At 44.7% G+C, this 25300-nt stretch overlaps 1 protein-coding gene and 2 long non-coding RNA genes across 16 annotated transcripts in view; 2 read left to right on the top strand and 1 right to left on the bottom strand.

Moving 5' to 3' along the window:
• LOC101170868 (signal-induced proliferation-associated 1-like protein 2) overlaps positions 1-11119 on the top strand; it is a 97768-nt gene extending 86649 nt beyond the window's left edge. For 5 of the 14 annotated variants that reach the window (XM_023963592.2, XM_023963589.2, XM_023963585.2 and 2 more), the window contains 4 exons: positions 2860-2991; positions 6570-6687; positions 8912-8990; positions 9369-11119. In XM_023963592.2, the coding sequence (XP_023819360.1) occupies positions 2860-2991; positions 6570-6687; positions 8912-8990; positions 9369-9515 (476 nt within the window). In that variant the 3' untranslated portion in view covers positions 9516-11119. The remainder of the gene's footprint in view (positions 1-2859; positions 2992-6569; positions 6688-8911; positions 8991-9368) is intronic. The other 9 variants (XM_078931544.1, XM_078931541.1, XM_023963590.2 and 6 more) reach the window with 3 other exon arrangements.
• The window catches only part of LOC144984076 (uncharacterized), a 117749-nt gene that overhangs the window by 57191 nt on the left and 35258 nt on the right, over positions 1-25300 (top strand). The gene's annotated exons all lie outside the window — the stretch shown is intronic.
• LOC110016558 (uncharacterized) lies at positions 13195-14409 on the bottom strand. The gene is made up of 2 exons (XR_002291892.3): positions 13643-14409; positions 13195-13381 (listed from the first exon to the last, which is right to left on the bottom strand). It is a non-coding gene; the product is annotated as an uncharacterized LOC110016558 (long non-coding RNA).

Here is a 25300-nt window from a genome sequence, read left to right as displayed (position 1 = left end):
TAGCCCAAAATAAAGAAAACCTGTGTTGTTTTCGAGGACATAGTTTCTGCAGAGCGGCAGTAGTTAATTTGCTTCTGAGATTTGGGCGAGACTGTTGACGTGGACCAACCCCAACCCCCCTCCTGTCAGCCACAACTGAGTTATCTGTTTAGGTGCTCTCCCACTAGCTTACAGCCCCTCACACCCCCAAGCTAACATTAGCGGTGCCACAAAAACGGCGAGCGATATTGGAGCTATTCAGCCGTACAGTTTAGATCCAGATTCCAGCTCAGACGAGGAAAAACAAAACATACACTCACTGGCCACTTTACACCTGTCCATCTGCTCTTTAACCCAATTTTTAATCAGCCAATCACACGGCAGCAACTCAATCCATGTAGAGCAGCATCAGAATGAGGAAGAAAGGTGATTGATGACTTTAAACGTAGCATGGTTGTTGGTTCCAGACGGGCTGGTCTGAGGATTTCAAAAACTAGTGATCTAATGGGATTTTCACCCACAACCATCTCTAGGGTTTACAGAGAATAGTCCAAAAATAGAAAATATCCAGAGAGCAGCAGTTCGGTGGGAAGAAATATCTTGTTGATGCCAGAGGTCAGAGGTCAGACTGGTTCCAGCTGATAGAAAGACAACAGGAGCTCAAAGAACCACTGGTTCCAACCGAGGTCTGCAGAAGAGCATCTCTGAAAGAACAACACGTCCAACCTGGAGGCAGATGGACTACAGCAGCAGAAGACCACACCGGGTACCACTGCTGTCCGCTAAGAACAGGAAACTGAGGCTACAATTCACACAGACTCACCAAAACTGGACCATAGAAGATGGAAAAACCTTGTCTGGTCTGATGAGTCTCCATCTCTGCTGCCACATTCAGATGGTTGGGTCAGAGTTTGGCCTCAACAACATGAAAGCATGGATCCATCCTGCCTTGTATCAACGGTTCAGGCTGGTGGTGGTGGTGTCATGGTGTGGGGATGTTTTCTTTGTACCAACTGAGCATGGTTCCAACACCACAGACTACCTGAGTATTGTTGCTGACCATGTCCATCCCTTTCTGACCACAGTGGACCATCTTCTGATGCTACTTCCAGCAGGATGAGGCTCCATGTCATCAAGCTGGAATCATCTCAGACTGGTTTCTAGAACATGACCATGAGTTCTCTGGACTCAGACGTTCTCCACAGTCACCAGAACCCAGTAGAGAACCTTTGGGATGTGGTGGAACGGGAGACCAGCATCATGGATGTTCAGCAGACAAATCTGCAGCAACTGAGTGATGCTGTCATGTCAACATGGACCAAAGTCTGAGGAATGTTTCCAGAACCGTGTTGAGTCGATGCCACCAAGGATTAAGGCGGTTCTGAAGGATAATAGGGTCCAACTGAGGTGGACTTAATAAAATGGCCAGTGAGTGTATGTGGATCTATTTGACTGCAAGTGGATGCATCAGAAAGGAGCAGAGTGGTCCGCCCAGCGTATTTTCTGTGTCACAAATATGAAAATGTTCCAACCTCATTTTTTCCTACGCTCCTGAGTCACAACAATCAATAATAAATTAGTCAGACATTTTATTTTAAGGCTAATTTTCTTTATTTATGTCCTTCATCAGAAAAAATGCAACAACAAAAAATAAATGTGTAAAACACCAAAAAACGTCATTTTCATTGGAGTGGGTTTTTAAAACAAACAAACTGGGTTGTTTTAGGGAGAATCCCCCAGGGACAAAATTCTAATAGACTCTTTGCTCGGAAGTGGCTTCTTGATTTCCTGTTCTGACATAAACTTATTTGAAGAGCCACTCGTTCTGCACTGATTTAATTGGCACCACTCTCCAGCAACACTCCCCGATATAGACGGCTAATTTGAAATGGGTGAGGCTGCTCGTCCGCTCCTCCTTCATTAAGCAGACACCTGTCCCTGCCGGCTGCTCCGCCCTCCTGTGCTCATCGCCTTCCTCCCAGCAAATACACCCAAATGAGAGGTTTGATGGTTCCCGCCTTTACTTTTGCTGGGTTTGAGCCTCTCTGACGTGAGAATGCCAGTTTTTCCATCTGTGTTGTCAGTGTCTGTCATACATTATTTACTTATCAGTCGGCGCCTTCCTGCCCCCTCTGTCCCCGCTGTCTCATTTCCATAGCGTTCCTCACCTGTCTCCTGCTGCTGCTGCAGATAGAAAATGGGCTTTGGGAAGATGTTTTTCTCTCCAGCCTCTTCAGGCTTGTCAATCTGCTGCATCCCTTGTTGTTTCAAAGGGGAGCTGAGAACAGAGGCTCTCTCTTTTCCCGCACTGGAAACCCAATTTGGTAAACAGCAAGCCACTCAAGCTCTGAGAAGCTTTTGCAAATTGAAAGGATGGTGTCAGCATCACCTCCAGCTCTCGGTCTTTTCTCTGCCTCCCCACTTTTTTTCTGAAATGCCCCTCTGTGGAATGGGAGCTTGTTTACTACGTTCTGTCTTTCAGGGCTTACAGGGACATGGGATGTGAGGGACCAAGGGAAGGAGTAGGAGGTATTGATCGAGGACATTCAGATTAGTCATTTATCCGCTCTCAGAGGGGTTCACAGGAAGTTCCTCTGATGTGACTTGAACCTTTCATGCCATCATACGAAGCTTTTCCTAAAATATGGCCGCGGGGAGCATTTCCAGGAGACATCCAGGTTAGAGCTGATCAGAGACTGACAAGGCAGCATATGTCATGTGATGCTCTACAGTTAGATAATAAAAGTTGAATAAAAACTCCCAGCTTTCCCCCTCCCCCTCCCTCCTGTTATCTACGCACACGAACGGACGGCTGAAGGGTTAGCCGTAAGCCCCCGGCCGGGCTCAGACTCTCACCCCAATGCCTGCCTGTCTCTGCAGGTGAGTTTTGGTTCTCTGATGGCTCCTTGGCGGACAGGGCCAAGTTCAGCGACCCGGGCCTCATGCCCCTCCCAGACACTGCCTCAGGCCTGGACTGGTCTCACCTGGTTGATGCAGCACGGGCCTTTGAAGGTAACCAGCTTGCCTAAAGCTGCTGGCACCTGGCGTGACCCCCCCCCCCCCCCCCCCCTGGCTTTTTTTAAGGCTATATAGCATTTAACATTAAAGTAGAGAAAAAGTACAGCCTCTTTTCTGCTGTTCAGTTGTTGTTTGGACATAAAGAATATTGACGTCTTTACCATAACGGTTCAGTAAAAACAACTTCAGCTCAGCAACAGCCATGTCTTTTTAGAGAAAAATGCAAAAAGTCTTAGAAGAGCTAAAGCCTCGTTCCCAACTGCCCTTACTGGAGGATATGGGCCGTTTGTGGGCAAAAAAAAAGAAATAAACCTGTCCCCAAGTGGCCCACATGAAATGCCAAGGTTGTAGGCCGCTCAGGGAACGTAGAGGGAAAACGCTCATGCACACTTTTCTGTAGGCATCCTGCAGGCGACAGGTCGTAGAGAACACCTATACAACACGCAAGTATGTAGACATTGGTGTGCCGTACACATCTTTTTTTCCAATCCCCACAGGATTTACAAATTCTGCAGACTGTGCAAAAACTCTTGTTAGTGCTGTTCACGTAATGCGTGCACGCTCCTTACTGCAGCCTGTTAGAAATGATGAAATTAGACAAACACAGTGTAGGTGCCCTACGGAAGCCACTGGATCACATGCACACCCTGTGCGTACAGCATTAGCGTGCGAGTACTCGCAGCGTAGCGTTATGAATACTTCCCCATATACTTACCGCACGCCCTGTATACATCCCTGTAGGCGGCCGTACAAACCTCAAAAGACCTGCAGGACACGCCTCTGCTTCCGTTAAGATGCAGTCGCCGGGTCCGGGTCAGACAACCCGAAAACCTGCAGCACCCGTACCAGTCTGCCCCCCGTAGGGTGTATGTGACTATGGCATCATTTTTAGTTTGTAAATCCGACTATAAATCTGTCAAATTGATATTTGATATTTCTTGATAAAAAAACTAAATCCACTAAATACGCTGCAGTTTTTCCTCAAACCTGCAAACCACCAAAATGTCCTTTTCAGATCAGATTAAATGCTGGTGATCAATGAATGAAAGAGATTTTTGTTGTTTAATCAGGTGCAACAATAAGAGAAATCCTGCAGAATTCTGCTTTCTGGCTCATTGACTGCTAATTATAGCTAATGTTGCTGTTTATCTGAGGTTGAATGTTAAACTTTACACCCCCCCTCATAAAAAGAGGCTGTACTTTCTTTTCTATGTCTCCTGCTGTGTCTGTAATCTGCTGTGCCAGCTCGCTTAGGCTTGTATAAGCTGTGTGCTCCTGTTTTGAGTGCTGGAGGAGGTCCCGTCTGCTCCCGTCTCCCCCGAGCTCCTTCTTTGGTTTTCCTATGTTACACAGGAAAATGAGCCCCCGCCCCAAAGCCATAAAGATGGAACCAATTTTCCTGTCAGGTTCTGTGTGTCTGGTGGATCTCAGGTTTCTCTTTTCCTGATCATCAAGCAATGACAAATGTGTTGGGGTGCATAAAGCTCACGTTCTTTGAGGCGTTTTATCACAGCAAAGGCAGCGTCATCATTTATTTAACTTTTCTTCTTCTTCAAGTACTTTTTACTCATTCTCCTGTCGGTGCATTTCCCATGGAAATCCTCAAACACCATGACTCTTTCTTCCCTCCCATCCTCACTTGAACTCCATTTGACCCCGATCAGCGGCCAGGCGCTCTAACTTTTGATCATTCGGGTTCATATCTGACTCATTTCTGCCCCCGGAGCCCGGAGTCCATCATGAAGGCAGAGACATGAGGAAAAGTCTGCATGACAGTGGAAAGGCGCTCGTCACGGCAGTCCGTGTGAACGGCAGCCTCGTTGGTGAGCGCGGCGTGGCTGCGGGCTGTCATGATGCCATGTACGTTTAACCAGTTCTGTGTAGAGCTGGAGGAAAGGAGCCCGACTGAGACGCACAGGACTCATGGAAATGACGAATCAGAGCCAGCGATGCTGGAAAAGAGCAGAAACTGAAATCTGTACAATGGTTTAAAGCAGTGGTCCGGTCCATGGGATAGTTGGTACAGGCCTACTTTTTTTTTTTACTTCAATCTGATTCTATAGGAAGTTTTATTTTGGAAAACAAAATATATCCACCACATCTGACTAATTCTTGACACATTCGTGTCGAGAATCCAACCGCCACTTTCTTAAAGTGGCTGCGCCGACCGCTAAACGGAAAAGCTAGCAAAGTTAACAAAACAAAAGTGTATTCAGAAAGTTTCTGAAGAGGAAACGGAAGAGGTCCACTTCAAAATAAAATACAAAAAACTGCATTTAATAGAAAAAAACAGGAGTCTTTATTCTGAACATGAACTTATTGTGACAGTTTTACACAGACCATAACAATAATGCAGAATATTCAGCAACCGGCTGTCTAGTGTAACAAGGATGCTGCTAATAAAGTTATTCAAATGGCGGTTCACGGTATTTAAAAAATACAACCTTTTACGATAGGTTTTTTGGATTTATTAGTTGCACCTTAACAGTCAGATGAGGCGAGGTTGGCATCTGATTTTTTTTTTTTTTTTATCTTCCATTATGACAGTTATTAGTTAAGTATATCAGATTTTACTGCTTCCTACAGCAAATCTACTGAACAATTAAACGTTAAGGCAGCTGCAGATATTTCTCTGGAAGCTAAAAAAAAACAAATCGGAAGCCATGAACCCATGAATTTATTGTCTGACATTAAACCCGTCTGTGGCCTGAGAGGTTTGGAAGCACCGATTTAAAGGAAACCAAAACACATTTCCAGATTTATTTTCCTAAAAAAATAAATCTGTTCCAAAGTGTGTCGTTTTTCTTGTTCCATGAATTTGTTTGCTTTGACCTTCATCAGCACTAAAGCCGGACACGAGCAGATTCCCAGAGCCCATCTCTGCTCTCGTGGAAGTCTTTAATCTCTCTGATGCAGCCATCAAATATGAGGAAGATGTTCTTTCACATGGAAATGCATTCCTGCCTTCTCTTTCTTGCGGCTTTTGAGCAACCCGCTCTGGGCCGCGCAAGCTTTTGTCTGGGAGTGGATTAGCTTTCATTTGGGGGCTAAATTAATGGAAGGCCTCGCTTAATCCTCCCTATGAATATGCAGATCCTACTATCTTGAGTCTCAGACCAGGGGCTTGAGCGTGAGTGGTTTTCAAAGAAAAGAGCATTACGCCTTTAAACTGAAGAGTCCCAAGTGTAACACGCCAACTTTTGGTGTTTGCATGCAGCTCTGACGGAGCTTAAGGGCCTGATATGGTAAAACAGGCATGACGGGTGTCTTACTGCTCCCTGGGACCTGGCCCATTGTGAGCCAAACAGCTGTCAGAGGAAACTTAAAGGGATCAGGAAACACCCAGGAGACTGACTTTATTTGTGTCTGTCTACAAATGTCCTGTTAGCACCTTGTTCCCTATTGTGAGGTTATAGAGGAGAACTGCCATGCATTTAAACCGTGAATAAGTTCCTGTGAGGAATGCATGCAATTATTTCCTTTCACTTCATTTATTTCAGATTAAAACTGACAAAAAAAGGAGCATATTTTCCCAATCTGACTTTTTTTTGGCTTTTCTTTTTTGTCCCCAGACCAGCGCGTGGCTTCTTTCTGCACGATGACGGACATGCAGCGCGCCGAGGCTCTGCAGATATCCAGAGAGCTGACCAGGCGGGTGGTGGAGGCTGAGGGCGCAGCACTGGAAGCAGAGTAGGCTTCACTTGTGACACGCAGAGACCCAAAAACGCTCTCCTCTCCAACTGTAAATGTCCAATCCCGGCTCGCCCAGAGTGCCAGTGCGCTGCAGGCCGGCCAAAGTTTTCAATCTGCACTGTGATGATTCTTCTTTTTAGATTTAATCCTAAAAATGACCATTTGAAGAATGTGTGACGGACCAGCGTTTGTTCCTATTGGTCAAAAACATAAACCCAGTTCAGACAGAAAGTAAACACGGCAGCATGATGAGAGTCTCCTCCAGACTGGAAACAGAGGATGTGCAACACCCTTCATTAATGGCTTTTTTCTAATAACGTTTAAAAAAACAGAATGAACTCAAGGTCTCTGACCTAAAGTGGATCAGATCCTCTTCATCCAAACTTCCAGACAGAAATTCCTGCTACTGAACAGTTTTCCAGATTCTTGGATTTCTTCCAGATCATCAAGTTTAAATGAAATCTGTGTCCAAACCAACAAGTAAACTAGAATGAATGTCAAATCCATTCACATGTTAGTTTCCTAAAGTTCACCACTGTTGTTTTTCTACATCCAGAGAATCCAAAGGGAACATTCTTAGAACATTCTAGCACATTGTATTGTAATGGTATTTTCCAATATGGATTGTAACCAAGTAATCTAATTTTAAAAAGATTTCACAATAGTTTATGTCGTTGCGATTAACTCGCCTCTGACAGATCCATCTGTTCGGGTCGTAGGAATAGAAATCAATTCATACATTTCTCAGTTAAACTGTTTTCTAAAGGTCATAGATAACAGACTCCAGTAAACTGAATAAAGTTACTAAACTAAAATGATCAAACAGCCTTATGTTTTAGAAAACAAAACAACGTTTCAGAAGACAAGAGCATTTCCAGTATGGCTTCAGGTCAAATAACTTCCAGTTACAATGATGGACAAACGTCCTCATCCAGTCAGAGATGTCCAAAAATGTCATGCTTTTAAGTTCGTTGTGAGCTTTCAAATGTTTTTGCGTCGAGTGATTTGTCTGCCCTTCAGGGTCACAGCATGGAAGTTCATGTCGATGCTTCTGCGTCATCAATTACTTTCTGGTAATACAAACCTCAAACGGCAGTATCCCGCTTACACCACCATAACCTATGATAGAAATGAATAATACATCAAATATTACTTCCTAAACGTTGTTATTTTTGACATTTAAATGGTTTTTGATGAGAAGCGATACACTGTGTACGTGTTGTCATGGTAACTGCTATCAGACCTGCTGCTCGCTCTGGTCTAACCAGTGGGAGAAAGTGGTTTATATGCTAAACATCCTGTTAAGTGACACGAAGCATCATTTCAGAGGGAAAGTTCATCTCTTGCCGCTTATTTTGGTCCAAATGATGAAGAAAAAGTTTGTCTCAGAGAAACAAAGTCCATCAGTCGTCTCCTGGATCGCTAAATATCCACCATTGACTGTGGATCAACAAACAATTTCATTCAGGAAATAAGAATCAAAGTATTTATTTCCTCTGTATCCAGCAGTAAGGTAAACAAGACAGAAAAACAGACGACAAACTAGAATGAAAGACAACAGTGATGGTCAGATCTGATGGAGATCCTGTCGTGTCCATCATAGAGACATTTGAAGGACAGAGATCTTTTCTACAGTCTTCTTGTTGGGAGAAATTGTGGAATAACGTCTGTCCACCTCTGTTCTGCTTACCACAGCGTTTAGACCAGAGGCCTAATCTAAAACACTCAGGCTATAAGACCACGACTCCTTTTCCCCATTATCACTTTTTTAGAATCCAGAATTCACTCAGTTGATGGTATAAAAACCTTTAAACATTGAGATTCTCCTAAATGTAGACATTTTCACTTTTGTGTTGACGGGTCTCAACATACCGAAACCTTGTTTACTGGTAGGAACCGCAGCCTCGTTGCCACGTCAACCGCTAAACATTTGAATTGCTGAATGGAGAAAAGTAAAATGAAAAGAAAGACGGAGCTCGCTAACTCAAAGCTTTGCGTTTTTTGATTTTAACTTTGAGTGAATCATTTTCTTTTTCATTCACAACTATTAAAGAAATGCCACAGACGTAATCAGGGTTAGCCTCGCAATCATGCATGAATAAAAAGGAGACTAATCTATTTTTTTGGCCAAAAAAGAAAATCATGAATATTTGAGATCCTTTTTTATAATTCATTAGTCTTTGTTTTCTCTCCTCTCGCACTGTCTTGTGTGAATCCACAGCAGCTCCCCATCCACCCTGACAGGCAAAGTCAACCAGCTGGAGGTTATCCTCAGGCAGCTGCAGAACGACCTCAGAAAGGCAAGTTCACGTTTACCGCTAATTTCTCAGTTATTATTTTTGTCACTTTTGTTCTTTTTTCAAATCAGCTGAAAGGGCCGCGTCTCTTTCAAAAGCCTAACAATGAGTAATGGGAGCCCTGCAGCCTACTTTATACAAACCCATCCACTTAATTGAATATCCCATTTCCCATTTCCTTATTTTGCTGCAGCCAAGTGTTTCCCCACTTCTGCTAATGCGCTTAAAACAGAGGAAACGCGCGTTTATCAGGACAGAGGACAAAGCTGCTCTGGCGTTTCCACGGCGCTGACAAAAGACGGATGGTGGTGTAATCGCTGAGGCTTTAGCGGCCTCTTTGTGTCCTTTTTTTTGCCTCATGTTCCCATTTCGTGTGTTCAGGAGAAAGAGGACAAAGCAATGTTACAGGAGGAGGTGCAGCACCTACGACAGGACAACATGCGGCTGCAGGAGGAGAGCCAGACGGCGGCGGCTCAGCTCAGGAAGTTCACAGAGTGGTTCTTTCACACCATCGACAAGAAACCCTGAGGCACAGACTCGGACGCTTGGAGGGGAGACGCCCCCTTATCAAAACCTTTTAAACAAACGGACGAACGGCTGAGGAAAAATGACCATCATCTCCATCCCTTTTGCTTTTGAGACTGCTGCAAAGGGTCCGGCGTCCGGACCCGGAGACGTGTTTTTGGGATCCTCCTCCACACACTCTTCATCCTGGTGAAAAAGGCAGCTCGAGAAACCTCACCACCTTCAATGCGAGAGACAATTATGAAAGGAGTCCCTCAGGGGCCCCCGCTGAGTCCCTGGAATCTTTTTACAGGAGTGGAATGTAAAGCTCATTTACTGTAGTCGACATTTAATCTACCTACGTCAGTCTACTGTACTGTATTCTTAGCTGTACTGTCTAATACTGCGCACACTGTCACGCCGCTGTTTCTGTGCCGACTCTCACAGACGAAGCAGGGAGGGGGAAGGAGGATTGTGGCGTCTGCTTTCACCAGGAGTCCACGGGTGGCGGTCTTAGAACACCCGATGGGAAGGGATGAATGTAGCCGGACTGAGACCCGGTTCTCGGTTGATTTCTGGTTCCCAGAATCCAGGCCTGGAGGGCCGGTCGGTGTCCTGCCCGTTTTCCAACCATCCTGCCATTGAAGCTCCTTATTGGCCAAACACGCCCGATCCAGGTAATCAGCCGCAGCAGCAGAAAAGGCGGGGTTTCTGGAAAACCAGCAGGAGGCTGGATTTGGGAACGCCTGGTTCAAAGGTTCGACATGTTCTGATTTGTTTTAGAAAAGAACTCACTTCCACCTGCGTTTTCTTTCCTCTGTATTGTGCTGTAGGGTCTCATGGCGGTTGTTTTGATGTTCAACTGTGCTTTTCCCTGCACACCTTCGTCAGTAGTTTTCATTCACTGTCACCATGTCTTAGCAATAACAAAGTGGTAGTTGCAAAACTGTGTTTAAGAAAAAAGAAGTTAGCACAAAACGTGAACCCTTTTTCTTTTCAGAAGCAGTGGGATTGAATATGTATTTATGACGCTGGAGGAGCCTGTGCCTAAAACTGGTTGTAAAAGGATTGTTTCTTTGTTCTCTTTTGATAAACACATGCCTTGTCTGTGGCTCACGATCTAATCTCATGTGTGAATGCGTCTGCGTGTGTGTAGTTGATGACAGCAAAATGAGTTCTTATGCAGTGGTTTCTAGAGCATTAGTGCGAGCGCCGGTGAACCACACTTACAATGCCAAATGTGTTTATTTGTGTACAGAACTGCCACAGAAGTGTCTTGTATTTAACTCTATTATTTAAGCTTATTTAACCTAAAGCGGTTTATTTTATTAAGGGTCTTTGTTTTCTGCACTAAGGACAAATAAAGCTCTGTGTATGTTGTAAAGTGTGTAGCTTGCCAGGGCAAGAAAAAAAAGAAAAGAAATTCGACAACAAGGAAATAAAAAACAAGACAAAACTATATATTTGAATATATAAATAATGGTTTTGGAGATTCCAACTTTTGGATGCTGCTAGATTAACGGTTTGCTGGTTTGTATGCTTTTAAAAATGTCTCTCTCCATTAACTGTTTCATCCCAGGTGGGTGTTTGGTTGGTTTTTTAAAATAAATGTAGTTGTACAAATTTTAGCCGATTGTCTTCTCTGTGATTTAAATAGCAGGAAGTCTTTAAACGGAACTAGTTTGGTCCATCCACATCCCCATAGAATCTTCTTTGTCTTTCGGCTTTTCCCATCAGGGGTCGCCACAGCGAACCAACCTCTCTTTCGAGGATGAGACTCCTCCCATAGAATATCGGGACTATATGGACTATATACCATCTATTGATTCTATAGAATCCATCGATTCCACAAAATCAATAGATGGATGTACTTTGGATTAGAAGAAGAACACAGAAGGAAATGAGGTCAGAAAATCTTCCAACATGAAATTAATACAAATAATAATTTACAATAAAAAAGCTATGAGTGCCGTTGTTTGGTGCTACATTCTACCCCTCTGCCCCCGCCACACTGGTCAGACATTCACGTGACAAAATAACTTTCTTTTTTTTCCAAATGGCGTCTTATTTTTTGTTGGTTTTATTTATTTTTCTTGCCTGGGGGTGACGGACAGGTCTAGGCAATTTTGAGAAGAATCAACAAAAGTGCATTTTTGGATTTCCTTTTTTGTTGACCACGCCCACAATCCTAACGCCTTCATATCGTATGTTATTTCATTTCGCTCAGCTTGAGCCTGTGATTCATGTATTCATTTTTCACAATGTTTTTGTAAAAAGCTCGCCACTTTGACGGCGTTCAAAGTCTAAACGTCTAAATCCAACTTTCTTTCACCAGTTAGCTTCCCGATGATGCTCGAGGAGTCGGGGGGGGGGGGGGGGGGGGATTCATCCGAATCTCAAGGGGCCAGTTGTTCAAAAAGTTTAATCTGGATCAAAATGATCCGGATTTGGAAATCACATTTCTTCCTATGCAGGATCAGGTAATCCGTCTTACTTTTATGCCGGTTTTTCAAAGCAACATTGGACTGGATCACCCTGATCCAGATACACAGTTTTCAAGATTACCAAATCCAGATTAGCTGTGCTCTAAATGAGACAACATATCACAACACGGGCTACCAGCTATGTAAAGAACAGATAGAAGAGCCAACATGGGGTCACTGTGAGAGTTTGTTATTCTGAGACAAAACACAAAAATAACAAACATCCACTTCCATTCATTATTTCCTTTATGACCCCTTATCTGAGTCACAAAAAATAAAAAAACAAATATACATTAAAAAATACATTGTGGATATTTTGAAAACGTCTTAAATAAAATGGCTAAATGTCCAATAGTTAACAAAAATGAATGTTAAAGAATGTTCAGGGAGTTTTTTTATCTGAGGAGGAGAGACCAGCATTTCCAAGCTCTGCTTTTTTATAGCTTCATTGGTAGCCTATGTCTACTGTATCTACTTCATCACTGTTACAATGGTTACACAAGTCAAGTGCAAATATAAATAAAAGTATAAATACTAAATGAAACAAATGTATTATTTGACCAGTTTTAAAGTTTTTCTACATTTCCCTCCTGGAATCCACCTTTAAATCCTACCCCCTGTTGGGATCAGGATAATCCAGTTTTTTTGGATCAAAGTTATCCAAATCCTACTGACAAGTTTTGAGCAACACAAACTGAAGGTTTGATCCAGATTAGAACTAGGATTGGATTCTGTGATCTAATCTGATTTCAGATTCCTTCTTTCCCTTTTGAACAACCCATTTTCAAGATTTGATCCAATCCGATCACCAAAATCCGATCAGCTTACCTTTGAACAACTGGCCCTAGGAGTTTAAATCTGTAGGTGATGCTTTATTATTATTATTCAGGGTGGCGGCCTCTTACTGAGGTCAAAGGTCAACAAAAGTTTGGTTGTGGTTGTATATTTTTTGGACCCGTTCAATTTTGTGCAAATTTCGGTGAGTTTTTCAGTTTGTGGCGGTGACTTCAAGGGAAAACAATCCGGTCCTTCGGTCCAGTTTTAAATTCTTCACATTGGTTTCTTTTCCAGGTAGTTCCTTCTCCGTGGATTGAAGTTCAGGGTCGAAGGTCCCAGGTTTTCCCTCTGATCTCTGGTTTCAGGTGTCATTTTTATATGAGTCACATTTTATTTTTAGTTTCATATTTTTTTCTCTTTTAACACGCTTCCAGGACAGAAAGTTAAACATTTTCAAGTAGAGCTTTACTTGAAATAAAGTAAAGTAAAGTAAACTTCTTTTTTTTTTTAAGATTTTTTCCAAAATGAAGTCATAATACAGCTAAATGTGCCAAAACGCTGGCGTCTAAATTTAAGAAAGGGGCTTTGGATCCTCAGGGACAGGACATCCTTCTGACAGCACATTTGTTCCTGCAGTAAAAACAGATAAAAAAAATAGTTTCCAGTTTTTTTTCTGTCTTTATAAACAGCAGATGTGCTAAAAGTTGAAACATGAAACCCTAATGTGCTCAGGCCTGGATTCCTTGTGAATTGATGGGCTTTAAATAAATGACAGATGTTGTTTTCACTGCCAGGATGGCAAAAGACTTGCTGAATAATTAATTACGAGCCTTTTTGGGTGCAGAGAAAAAAAACAATTAAATACGTTTCCTACTTCCTGAACAAACCTACCAACCTACGGCGCTCCCTCGGGGCTGGCTGGCAGCCGCACTGCATTGTGGTCGAGAAATCCTGGCCGTGTCAGTTTTGGGTCCATCATTTTTTCATGGATTAATCTTCGGTGAAAGTCTGACCTGTGGGGGGGCCGCAGCCAGGTTTGTTTTCCTTTTTGCTGCGCTGCTTCCTGAGCAAAAGACGGGCTGGACCCTTCATAGATGAAAGTCTGGACACTCCTGGGAGCTGCTGCTCTGACAGCCATCTAATTTAAGCGCCGCCAGCAAGACATGGAGGTGGCGGCGCTTGTGTTTGTGCGGGCCGGCTCCATGTTTGGCCCGGAGCAGCTTGCAGTGCTAGGAGGTAGTTAATCTCCACGCACACGGACGGTGCCAGGACAACAGATGGGAGCTCACACTGGCACAAGGCGAAAGTGTAGCCTGTTTCAGAAGAAGGAGGGATCCGGGGAGCGTTGTTGACTTTGACAAGCATCTAAAGACCGGCGCCAAGTGACTTTGGCATCAGGGAAATTTGAAAAATTATTAGTGGATTGAGAGCTATGAAGACTGGAAATGGAAAAAAAAAAGCTGGAGGAATAGAAACGCAGGCTTAGTCAGCTGTGCCAGCACGATGACGATGCCGAGGAGCACCAAAGTTTGAGTCATCTTCACCTATCTGAAATTGTGGCATTTGTGACGCTACCCTCCCCCCCCTTCCTCCTCCTCCTCTTCCTCACAGATTCGTCTCTCGTCACTGGAAATAGCCTGTGACTGGAACACAGTTGTCCTGCCTCCACGGTCCCACAGCAGATGCCGTCCTGCTGCAGGTTCCAACCCTTGCTGTGATCATGTTACCCCCAATGGGGTCCAGTGTGCCTCACGCACAGCTGGCATGGCACGAGGGGAGGGGTCTCAAATCCACTCTGCCACCCAAAGGACTCTGCTTTAACGGGACAACGGGACGGCATTTTTGCTGTTTCGGTGTAAACTTTGTGACCAGTTGTAAATAGAATTCACGGAGTTTAAATCCCCGTCCCTTTTCCTGAGGGTCCAACGGGGCTGAAAAAAAGCTAAAATCCCCCCCCCCGTTACTGCTGGACATGCTATGAGAAATCTGAATATGATCTAAGACGCTTATTTGACAGCCGCATTATGACGTGACATTCCAGTTCTTCAAACGTATTTAAATCTTAGTTTATGTCACTTTTTGTTCAGATATGTCAGTAGGACGTTTTCCTGAGGTTGGTGCTTCCCGGCGCGGCGCTCTGTTGTTCGCAAACAGAAAAACAACACATGACTGCTGGTCTGTTTCCGTCTGCTAACGTCCAGGCTGTCGGCTCTCACGTTGTTGCTGATTACCTGGATCAGGTGTGTTCAGTCAGTCAGAGTGTGGAAACACAAGTCAGCCAATCGGTTCAAACGAAAAACCGGACTGAGGGAACTTTTGAGTATCGAATTCTTCAACTCCATTATCGATGTTACTTTGGGATGGATGGATGGATGGATGGATGGATGGATGGATGGATCCCACTTGGTGGTGTCCTTATAGTGGAAAAAATGGCGACTGATTGGATTCCGTTTGGCTGGAGTTGGAAGTATTATGGGTGACGTCATACCCGCTCACTCCAGTTCTCATTTACAGTCAAAGGTTAAGATACAACTTCAGGCCTTGAGGGCCGCATTCCTGCATGTTTCCCAACATGCTCTGCTCTGGTGTGTTCTAATTGGCCGGTCACACCTGAACCAGGTAATCAGTCATGAGTAGGGCTTGGATATCTGGAAATCGTGCCGACACACCGGCCCACGAGCCCCCCCCCCCCCCCGTGTGTTTTTGTGTCACTTTTCTTATTTGATTCCATAGCAGCCTCTTCATGTGAGGCTTTCCTCTTTCTACAGCATCATGTTGATGCTGTCAGTCATGTCATCAAGGCGGGTTCGAAACCCCTGCGTCTGTTATGACCCGCCTCCCCTGCACTTTGATTGGCCGAGCGTCTCTCTCTCAGTATGCAGACTGGTTTTGGTTCTAGTGGGGGGTTTGCAGGTGAAGTCGGGCAGAGGTGGAGATGCTTTGGAGCTCCGGCTCCGCCTCAGCCCCCAGTGTCAGCAGGATGAAGTGTCCTCTTTAGAAAGACGCACAGATCTGCTTCCACGCTTGTAGCAACAACTTCTGCTCGAAATGCACTAAAAACTATAACCACAGAGTAAATGTATGTTTTAAATTACCTTGTGTCTCAATAATATGAATATGTCTATACCTATTTAAATCAAAGCTAACTCATTTATTTATTTTAGCTTTTAGCGACACGTCTATATATCATTAGAGTACAAAAGAGAACAAAACTTGTCAGGACATCCCATAAACGAATGTCCTCTAGAGACGTCTAAAGGGGCAGATAGACCCTAACAGCCCACACAATCCACACACCTCAGCAGAAGACGCCATGTTGATTGACAGACCCATTTAGGTCGCTCATGTTTAGGCCAGTCGCAGGTGAATATTGATGACGAAGCGCTGCTGTTTCAGTTTGAGGGGTTGTCCAGCCCTCCTCACTCCTTTTTAAGGGCGACCATGACAGGGGAGGCAACGCCGCAGGGCCAAGGGGGGAACTGGAACCAGGACCCAAACCTTTGTTGTGTGTCTGCAGGGCATTCTGGCTGGATTAGCTCTCACACCTGAACTGTTTTATCTCTCTGTGAAACTCACTGGGGACCAATATCTCACCAAACCACAAAAGAAAGGAGAAAAAAATCCAGCAGAGATTCATCTGTGTCTCTTACATCTGCCCCCCACCTCCCCACAGACTGTCACTTCCTGTCTGTCAAGTCACAGGTGACCACCTCCAAGGTTCCATCCAGGGAGGGGGCGACGGCTCATAAGCCTTTTTAGCTGCCTCCTCTCCAAAGATGCCAGAAAGGTTCAAATGAAAAAAAAGATTTCCAGAAAGGTCAGCCCCGGCAGATTAGCTTCCAATCTCACATCAAGTGGAGACAAAAACTGGCTAAACTTTGCAGGTTTGACAATAAAGGCTCCTCATGCCTGCTGCTGTCTGTGTGCTCTGTCATCGGTAAATTAGATAAGGAGACAGGAACAAACAGATAACACACGGCTGCTGAATTATCTTCATTTACCAAGATGTCCTTGTCGGCCGTCCTTTCCGCCCTGAAGCAACGGCGACCTCTGCTATTGATTGACAATCGGCTGTTTTCAGTTTAAACAGCTGCGACTGTGAGGAAGTATTCAAGGGCCGGGGGGGGGGGGGGGGGGGGGGGGTAAGTGGGTGGTGGTTAAGATCTGAGAGAGATTTGTTCTCATTTTCATTTTTTTTCTTCAATTCAGGATATTGATTATTCAAAGCTTGATTAGTCTGGTCAGGCGTGTGCGGTTTTTTTGCAGAGGGTCATGGGAATATTGATGTGTGGGGGGGTGAATAGTATTCGCAGTCGTGGGGGTGTACAGTTGTGAATAACAAGAGCGCTGACCCATCATGAGCAGTAAAAGCTTAACCGGAGAAGCAATCGATCGTCTGTTTGGGGGGAGGAGCCACGCGGACACGGAAGGTCAAATGCAAGACTGCGTCTCTCATTGGCAAACTGTCCTCAAGACTGAGTGATGGCGGCGTGCGTCCACCAGAACGCTGCGCTCGCTCTGAGGAATCAGCGAAGGACAATGAATTTGCAGTGAAGGTCAATCAGATGCCTCAATTAAAAGTAGGCGGAGCCTGCCAACCCCCAGACCCAACATTCATAACCTTTGAATGACTAGGTCTGTGTAGCCCCCTTTCAAGTTGCCCATCCAACAATCTCTCTGCTGATTGGTGAGGCTGGTTTCCATAGAAACATTGACTCAGACTAATCACTGCTACAAAAACCAATTGTTGCATCGTCTAAATTTAGAAACTTGTTTTATTGCGTGTCCGGATTCATTTTACATCAAAGAACAATGTTGTCTACTTCCTCAACTCCATTTGTTGTTTTTTTTAATTTCTTAATAGGTCAACAAGGTCCAACAGCAAATCCAAGACATTATGAAAAAAAGACTTATTTTTATTTCTTATTTTACTTGTTTGTTGCAGTACGATTGGGGGGAAATACAACATTTGTACGTTTTGTGTTGCAGCTGATTTCTTTAAGACACGCAGGTCTTCATGAGGATCATCTTTCACATCAGAACCCACCTTTCCTGGATTACCACGGAACCACACTGGTCTTTTCTGCATGAGGCGAATGATTTGAAGCAGAAGAGGCAGATGCTGGGATATCAGAGATAAAGGACGCATTGAAGGTTTTTGGTTCTTTTCTTTGTGTTTGTTCATTTCTAACAAAGTCAGGCTTCATTTTGTTTCTATTTGTCTGGGAAAAAAGCTGCCCGTCTAAATGTTTTGGGATTGTCTTTAGGAGAAACCCTCCTCAGCAGGCGTAGCAGCTCAAACCACAGCAAAGAGCACACTCAGGAAACCATTACAACCTCTCAGCATCAAACTTTGGTTTTAGAGGCTTACATGGTTTATTTTTGAGGCTCATTTCAAGTCAAACCATAATGATATTTACGTCAGACTAAGAATCTTTGCCATTACTCACAGGATTATGAACTGTTTGTTCTCCAAACCTCAACAATGTCTTAAAAATGGGGGTGACAAAGCAAAGTTAAGGTTTTGTTGAGCCCATCTATTGGTTCACCCACCTGCCAATCAAAAACGCTAATAGATACATTTGAGCTTTAATCAAATCAAAACAGTAAACAATAACAACTAGAACAGAACACAGGGATGCTGCAGTACGGACTTTTTGCTTTTGCATGACTTTCTAAAGTTATAGAACCAAAGTCGGTATGTATTTTCTGAGCACTGGCAGCTATTTGCTAATGTAGATGACCGGCGGTGACATCATCGGCGTCCAAATCTGAAGAGACTATTTTCTATAACTCTCCGCTTGGAAGGATAAATGTAGGGAAATGGAGAAGTTGGAGGACTAGGGAATGAATTTGACTTATCAGAATGGTCAGCTTCTTTTTAATGAGTTTGAACAAAAAAAGAACCCCATCAGCACAGCAATGGGACTCTCCATTTTCATGACGTCTCTTGAGGTGCTCCTCATGCACGACACACCTCTGATGATGCCGCCGCTCCTCTGTAAGACCCTCCACGGACCCGGACAACCCAAAACCCCGCAGCACCCGGACGCTTCAACCCCTTCAGGGGGAACACGACTGAGGCTTTAATTAGTCAAAAACATCTGATAAAATCCTGTACTATTAACCTTAAAAATCCTTTCTGCGCGTCGTTTTTGAGTTCATTTACTCGTCCAGATTGCTGAACCGAATTCTCCACTGAACACCATGAAATCCGGCAGCAATAATGAGCTTGCAGCTACGATGATGACTCACTGTTTCTTGGGCACAAAGCTGTTCTTGCTGCTGTTAACGCCGTCTGTTGTCAGGGCTGTCCTCACACAAACATACGAACAGAATCATCTGATCACTGTTTTGGTGGCTGTGGAGACAGATTCCTCAGAGTGGGAGACTTTCCATAAGTTCAAATCAACACAGAAGTAAGAATCACACAGAGCTTTTTGCAAGGAAGGTGGGACCTGGGACCATCTGTCCCCTGCCTCTTCCCTGGTGGGGGGTACGGGCCCCTTTGCAGCGGCCGTGTCCCCGGGGTGCCGGCTTCCTGGGCCCGGCGGTGCTCTCTCCGCGCGGTGGGGGGGTTCACATTACATCTGAGCCGGGGGTGTTGGTGTCCCTGGGGGGTGGGTTCTGGTCCTTGCTCCTGAGCGCTGGGCCCCGCCAAACTTCCAACTATGGCCGAGCCTGGTCGGGCCATATTTACAACACCCCTTGTGGGCCCTCTTTTTTCCCCGGGGTTCCCCCCTCCTGGGCGGGGGCGGCGGGCCCCTGCCTTGCTCCTCCCTGGACCAACCGTGGGCCGGGCGGATGGCCGCCTGGAGTGCGGGGCGGGTCTCCCTTGGGGGGTCCTGGCTCGTACCTGGGGTTTGGGCGGGGGGATGCCCGGAACTCCTGGGTGGTGGTGGGGTGCTCGTCTGGGGCTGTGGGCGTCCCTCTCCGGTGGGGCCCTGCGTTGGGCTCTCCCGGCGCGGCGGGGGGGCTGTTCTCCTGGTTGGGCTGGGGCGGCCCTCTCTTTCCCTCTGTGCCTCCCTGCTCTCTGGCTCTGGGGGGCCTTGCGGCGGTCCTGCTGGCCCTGGCCTGGGTGGCGGGCTTGGTCGCCCGGGCGGCGGTTGTTCCCTGCCGGTTTCCGTGTGGCGTGGGGGGGATTCCGGCTGCCGCTGCTGCTGCGGTGGGGGTCTTGGGGTGGGGATGGCTGGGCGCTCTCCTTCCTTCTTTACACATTCCACCATCCATATTAGAAGAACATGAGCACTCACCTGAGCACGGGTGTTGGCTCACCTTTGCACTGGCGGTTTGCGTGACTGAATGACTGAAATGTTTCACACTAGTTGGTGTTAAGGCATAAGTATGCGTGTGAGCACTATCTGTTTTGTGTACATGTCGACAGATGGACATTTTTGCAACTAGCAGGTGTGTTTGACACTTGGGTGTGTGTGTGGACAGGCTCCGCCCTTTTTGTACTGCATTTGAGCCTTACCATGGTGATTAACAACCAGTAAACTTGTTGCTCTATGCTGCTTCATGGTCTTATCCCCCTTCCCCTCCTACTATCACCCTCCTTCCCCCCCTCTTTGTAACGTCCCTCTCTCTTCTTCCCCTCTTTCCTTTTCCGTCCGGTCCAACACCAAAGATCTTCAAACATGTTTGAAATTAATAAAGTTTGGCCTCAATTACAAAAGGGGTTTATTCAGACATACCTTTGGTTTGTCTGAAGATTAATAACCCCTCTTGTTAAAGTAAAATATGTCCAACACAAGAGGCCCTCAGCTCTCATCTGTTTGCCCAGCTGTTGGACAGGACAAGGTAAAGAGAAAAAAAAAAAAAAAAAAAGAATCACACAGAGCTTCATGTGAACCTCATGACTGTGGCTCTGCTTTAGAGGTTTTTCTGGTATTTAGTTCATTACTTATAACGCTGTGACTTGTGTTATCTGCAGAATCCACCCTTGAATCAGGATTTAAGCCTGCAAAGTCCCAAAAATGATCCCTGATGATCAATGATCCTTTTAAAAAATATAATAAAAAGCATAAAAAGCCCAAAAGGATGGTCTCCTACCCTTAATATAGTGCGACTGCTTACCAGACGCTCTGGCGGGCTGATGAGCGAAGCATTTTACTAGGATGAAAGCCGACTTCAAGTCTGGCTGCTGGTTGGTGCAAACATCCGGCCTGCTCCTCCTGTGCCTCACACCAAACACACAACATGCAGGGTCTCATGAACCACCATCTGGCAGACCTGGGAGCTCCTCTGCACGGACATCGCCCGCCGTCACGTTCCTTGGATTTGGCTTTGAATTTTAGCTTCTATAGCAGGTTCAAGAGATTCAACATTGTTAGAATTTGTATCCATTGTGGAAATCATTTACCGTTGCAGCAAAAGTTTCTAATCAGTAGCAAGTTTGTCTCCGTGTGTCAGCAGTGATTTCACATACTTGTGGTGCAACCAGAGGCTGTTTTTGTAAAACTGCATAAAAACAACGCTCTAATGAAACGAATGTCTCTGCACCCAAACGCAAAGTTACGAGTGATCAGGACACAGGTGACGGAAAGTTTGGGATGCACAATCGCTCTAATTCAGCGCACAAAGGCGTCGCATTGTCTCACGCAGATCTGAGGCACAGCAAAAATGAGTAGCATTTGAAAGGTGTGAATGGCCTTTTTTATTCAAAGCAAACACTCTGAGAGGCAAACAGTCTTCAGATGGACACTGATTCCATGTCAGCTGCAGAAATACTGCAGAGGGAGCCTTTTTTCGTCACAGCAGAAAGGAAAAAAGGTCCTTTTTTGTTTACCTACACCACTGGCGGGTTGCAAACAAACCCTCATTTAAAGAGAGAGGTCCTTTGTCCAATGGATGCTGTTTCCACGGCGACAGGGGCATGAAATGCAGTCGGCTCAAACTGTACGAGTGGCCGTTCTGCCCGAGTCCTTTGTCTTCTGACTGTCCAGACAAACAGGAAGCCACCAGCACTTCCATGGAGCTTCCAGGGCTTTTGCAAGTTGATTCTGACTGTAAAAGGTCAAAAAGAAAAAAAGCTGAACCCTACATGTGCAGCCAGCCTGTCTGTCTCATTTCTCACCATTTGCAGAAAAGCAAACTGCAAAGTGAAACAGCGTTTTCTGCCAACAAACATGCATTTCCTGCTCCTGGATGTATGTTTTTCTTTCAATCCATCTTCTCAGCAGGGACTGTAATGAACTGCTTATTGTCTTTGTGTACGAGCCTGCTCCTGAATAATCGTGGTCATGGTAACATGAGTTGTCTGACTTCCCAGCCCTCGCCAGCTGCTTTTTACTGAGTCTGAGCCCTTCCATGCAGACCTATTAGCAAATTCTTCTGTGGGCTTAATGTCACTTCGGAGCTCTGGGTGAGACATGATTCCTCACAGTTTGGCATTTCTCCAAATACTTCAAGAAAATATCCCAGCTCAAGCTGAACAGCTTTGGATAATCCTGTTTTCATTTTGCTTGACTGATCAACATTAGGCAATACCTTGCTATGAATTTGCTGAGGGTTTCTCATGGGGTCTTTGTTACATCTGAGCCATGCCAAACGTAAGCAAACCAGCCTCCTGTCTGCCAGTGTCAGAGATCTGATTTGAACTCAGGTTTGGCAGCAAATGTGTAATCAGTTGCACTTTTACACGCCGCACAGTGACGGTCCAGGTTTGAAGAAGAAGGGTCTACATCCTGCTTTTCTTAAGTCTTTCAGAGTAAACTATATCCATATATATGATGATATATTGCCTCTGGCACACTAAAGAACGTTTTTTTTAAATGAAAAGTTAGTAAGACGACTCGATCTCTGAGGCTCCGCCTTTCTCTCCTTGTGGGTGTCGCCCTTTTCATGACGTCAACCTAGAGTCGGCCTCAGCAGCGTGTCTGCATTTCTCCCACGATAACAAACAACTTCCAAACTTTTGCAAAGATGGATGTGTGTATAAAAGGAAAGTGTTTAGCGTTTAGCACCGCTAACTCCACGTAGAAAGTGGCCGTCTGTTTGCCTGGGGGCGGGGCTTGCAGCGCAGACTCTACCTGGAAGCTGTTGTTCCCCACTTTGTGAAGTCACAATGTGCGGACCCTTCATTTTCGTGGATTTGGACGGGCTGGTGCTCAGAGAGCAGGTCTTAGTAGAATACTCTGAGATTTATAAATTGATTAAAATACAACTTTGGGGTTGTTTTTTTGTGAGGAATGGACATCATAACGCACTTAAAAGCTCAAAAAGTAGCTTTTTGCATGATATAGGCTCTTTGAGATCTGTTGTCATTGGATGATAAGCTGATCACAGAAAGAAACATGGGGTTAAGTTCTGCAGAAGTGTTAAGATATGCAAACAAACCATTTTTAGTGTTGGAATAATCTAGAAACCGCCCAGAGTTTGGACAGGTTGGCTGGAAATAGCGTCCTTAATAGGTGCTACAATCGTGAAATAGAAGAGCTCCTCTTCTCTTCTCAGTCTCGTCCCATAAACTTGTCTGTGAGGAGCTGACATCATCTCATAGTTACAGTGTTACATGATGAGATGAGGTTAAAAATAGCAGGCGGGAGGCCAATTACAGCATTCACCCATCTATATCTCTGTCAGAATAATTGTTAAGTCTGTGGATTCAGACTCAGCACCAAGCCAGCAGAGAGACATTGGAAGAGAGGAGGTAACTTGCTGGGACAGTTGGAGGGACTTGTCCGATTTTTTTGTTGTGATCGGACATCACAGACACTTCTTCTGCAGAGCTAAGTCCCTGAAAAGGGCTGACAAATCCTGCAGGAAGTGGAGGGAAGGAGCTGCTATGGACCTGAGGGCTGGAGACTCGCCTTCTGAGCCAGTCAAGAGTTTTTAGAGTGTGGTTTGATTTTTCTCCTCTCACTTCCTACTGTGTGGAGCCAACCAGAGTCTGCACAAACCCACTGATCCCAGCTCTACAAAGATCTCATAGAAGCAAAGATGGAACAGCAACAAACAAAAAGATGAAGGATGATGGAGCTCAAGTACCTGCTTGTTTTATGTCTCCTCTTAAGAGTTTCTGCCGGCAGGATTTCAGTATCACAATACATCCAACATCATTATTCATCTGGCTCTGAAATCTTTTTTTTAACACATTCTTGATAATCCTCATATTTTTTTATGATATTTTTTGCTGTAGTTCAAGTTATTCAAGTTATAAATTGACCAATCAGATGCCTCGCATCAAACGTTTGACAGACAGATTGAGCCCGCTTTCAGTGGGAGGGGTGTGGCCTTCCAACGTGCTCACCACTGACTGGAGAGAGTGGTTGCCATAGAAATGCAGACGTAGACCAACACGAACCAATCACGGCTCAATGGGGACGTCTGGCTCCAACATGGCAACGTCCATACTGTGAATAACTGGTGACTGAACTGACCTTAATTGCAGCTTGAAGTAAGTCCTTTTCTACAGGTGATGTCACTGTCACTCACTCCAGTTCTCCGATACAGTCAACAATTTTAACTATCGGATACTATCTGGACTCCTAACTATTCATATTTTAGAACAAATGTAATCAAAGTTGACAGCTTTTTTGTTAGAAACTACAGTAAGTAAAACGATAAATCCAGGTTTCTGTTCTTGTCAATCTAAGTAATAAAGGGAAGTTCATGCCAATCAAAAACTCAGATCTCAATTTGTTTGAGGAATCATTTCATTATCCCAACATTCTCCATCTATCAGCACGTTTTGAAGAAATAAATATCTTGGGAGTTTATTCCTGTAAATATGATGGTTCGCTTCTTGGTTTTTTTTGGTTTCTGTGTTCTCGTTTGCTTTGTCCTGTGTAGGTCGGGTATGACTTCTTCTTGATACTCTGGGCCTCCTGTGTTCTAGAGATGGTCACTGCTGCCTGCAGTTATGTCATAGGATTGAAGGATTTGTCTGGTCGGCCCTTACCATCGGAGCGTCTTATGCACATTCTTGCAATCATTCCAGTTTTTGCTATTTTATTTTTGACCCATTTTCTAACACTGGTGGTGATTTTTCTCTTTTGTTATTAAATCTTCTGAAGTCTCTGGATCTGTTTGACTCCTGCTTTTTCCTCAAACGGCCAGCTGTGACTGTACATAAACATTAAAACAGCAAATCTTTGCAAACAATCATCATAGTATATAAAAAAAGCACAAAATATTGTGTTTTAGACTTGGATAAGCTGCAACAGTGCTCATGTGCATGAATGCATTCCTCCATGAGTGTCTTTCAAGGAAAACCCGGCTTATTACTTATTAAATATACTCACTGATGCTCGAATGGGATTGTAAGCCGTCTGTAGACTCAGCTACATGTTCTTATTCATGAGGCTATTTTTGGTCTGAATCCTTCAGCTCTATCCTTCAAGAAAGAAGTTAGAGAAGCTGCCTTCTTTTCCCAGACGATGCCTTACTTTTAGACCCCAAAGCCTTTTCTAGAGTGGAGAACAGTGTAAGTTTGTAGGTCAAACTGCAGTGTGTGGAACCAAATGAGGAAGTGTAGATTTACCCTGGTTTTAGGTGATGAGATTGTTCACAAAAGTATTGTAATTCTGTGCTTCCTTACTAGAACAG

The sequence above is a fragment of the Oryzias latipes genome, chromosome 15 (genome assembly GCF_053564925.1).
Source record: "Oryzias latipes strain Hd-rR chromosome 15, Olatipes_Hd-rR_3.1".
In the NCBI taxonomy this organism is placed as follows: domain Eukaryota; kingdom Metazoa; phylum Chordata; class Actinopteri; order Beloniformes; family Adrianichthyidae; genus Oryzias; species Oryzias latipes.
This window is presented reverse-complemented; position numbering and strand designations above follow the sequence as displayed.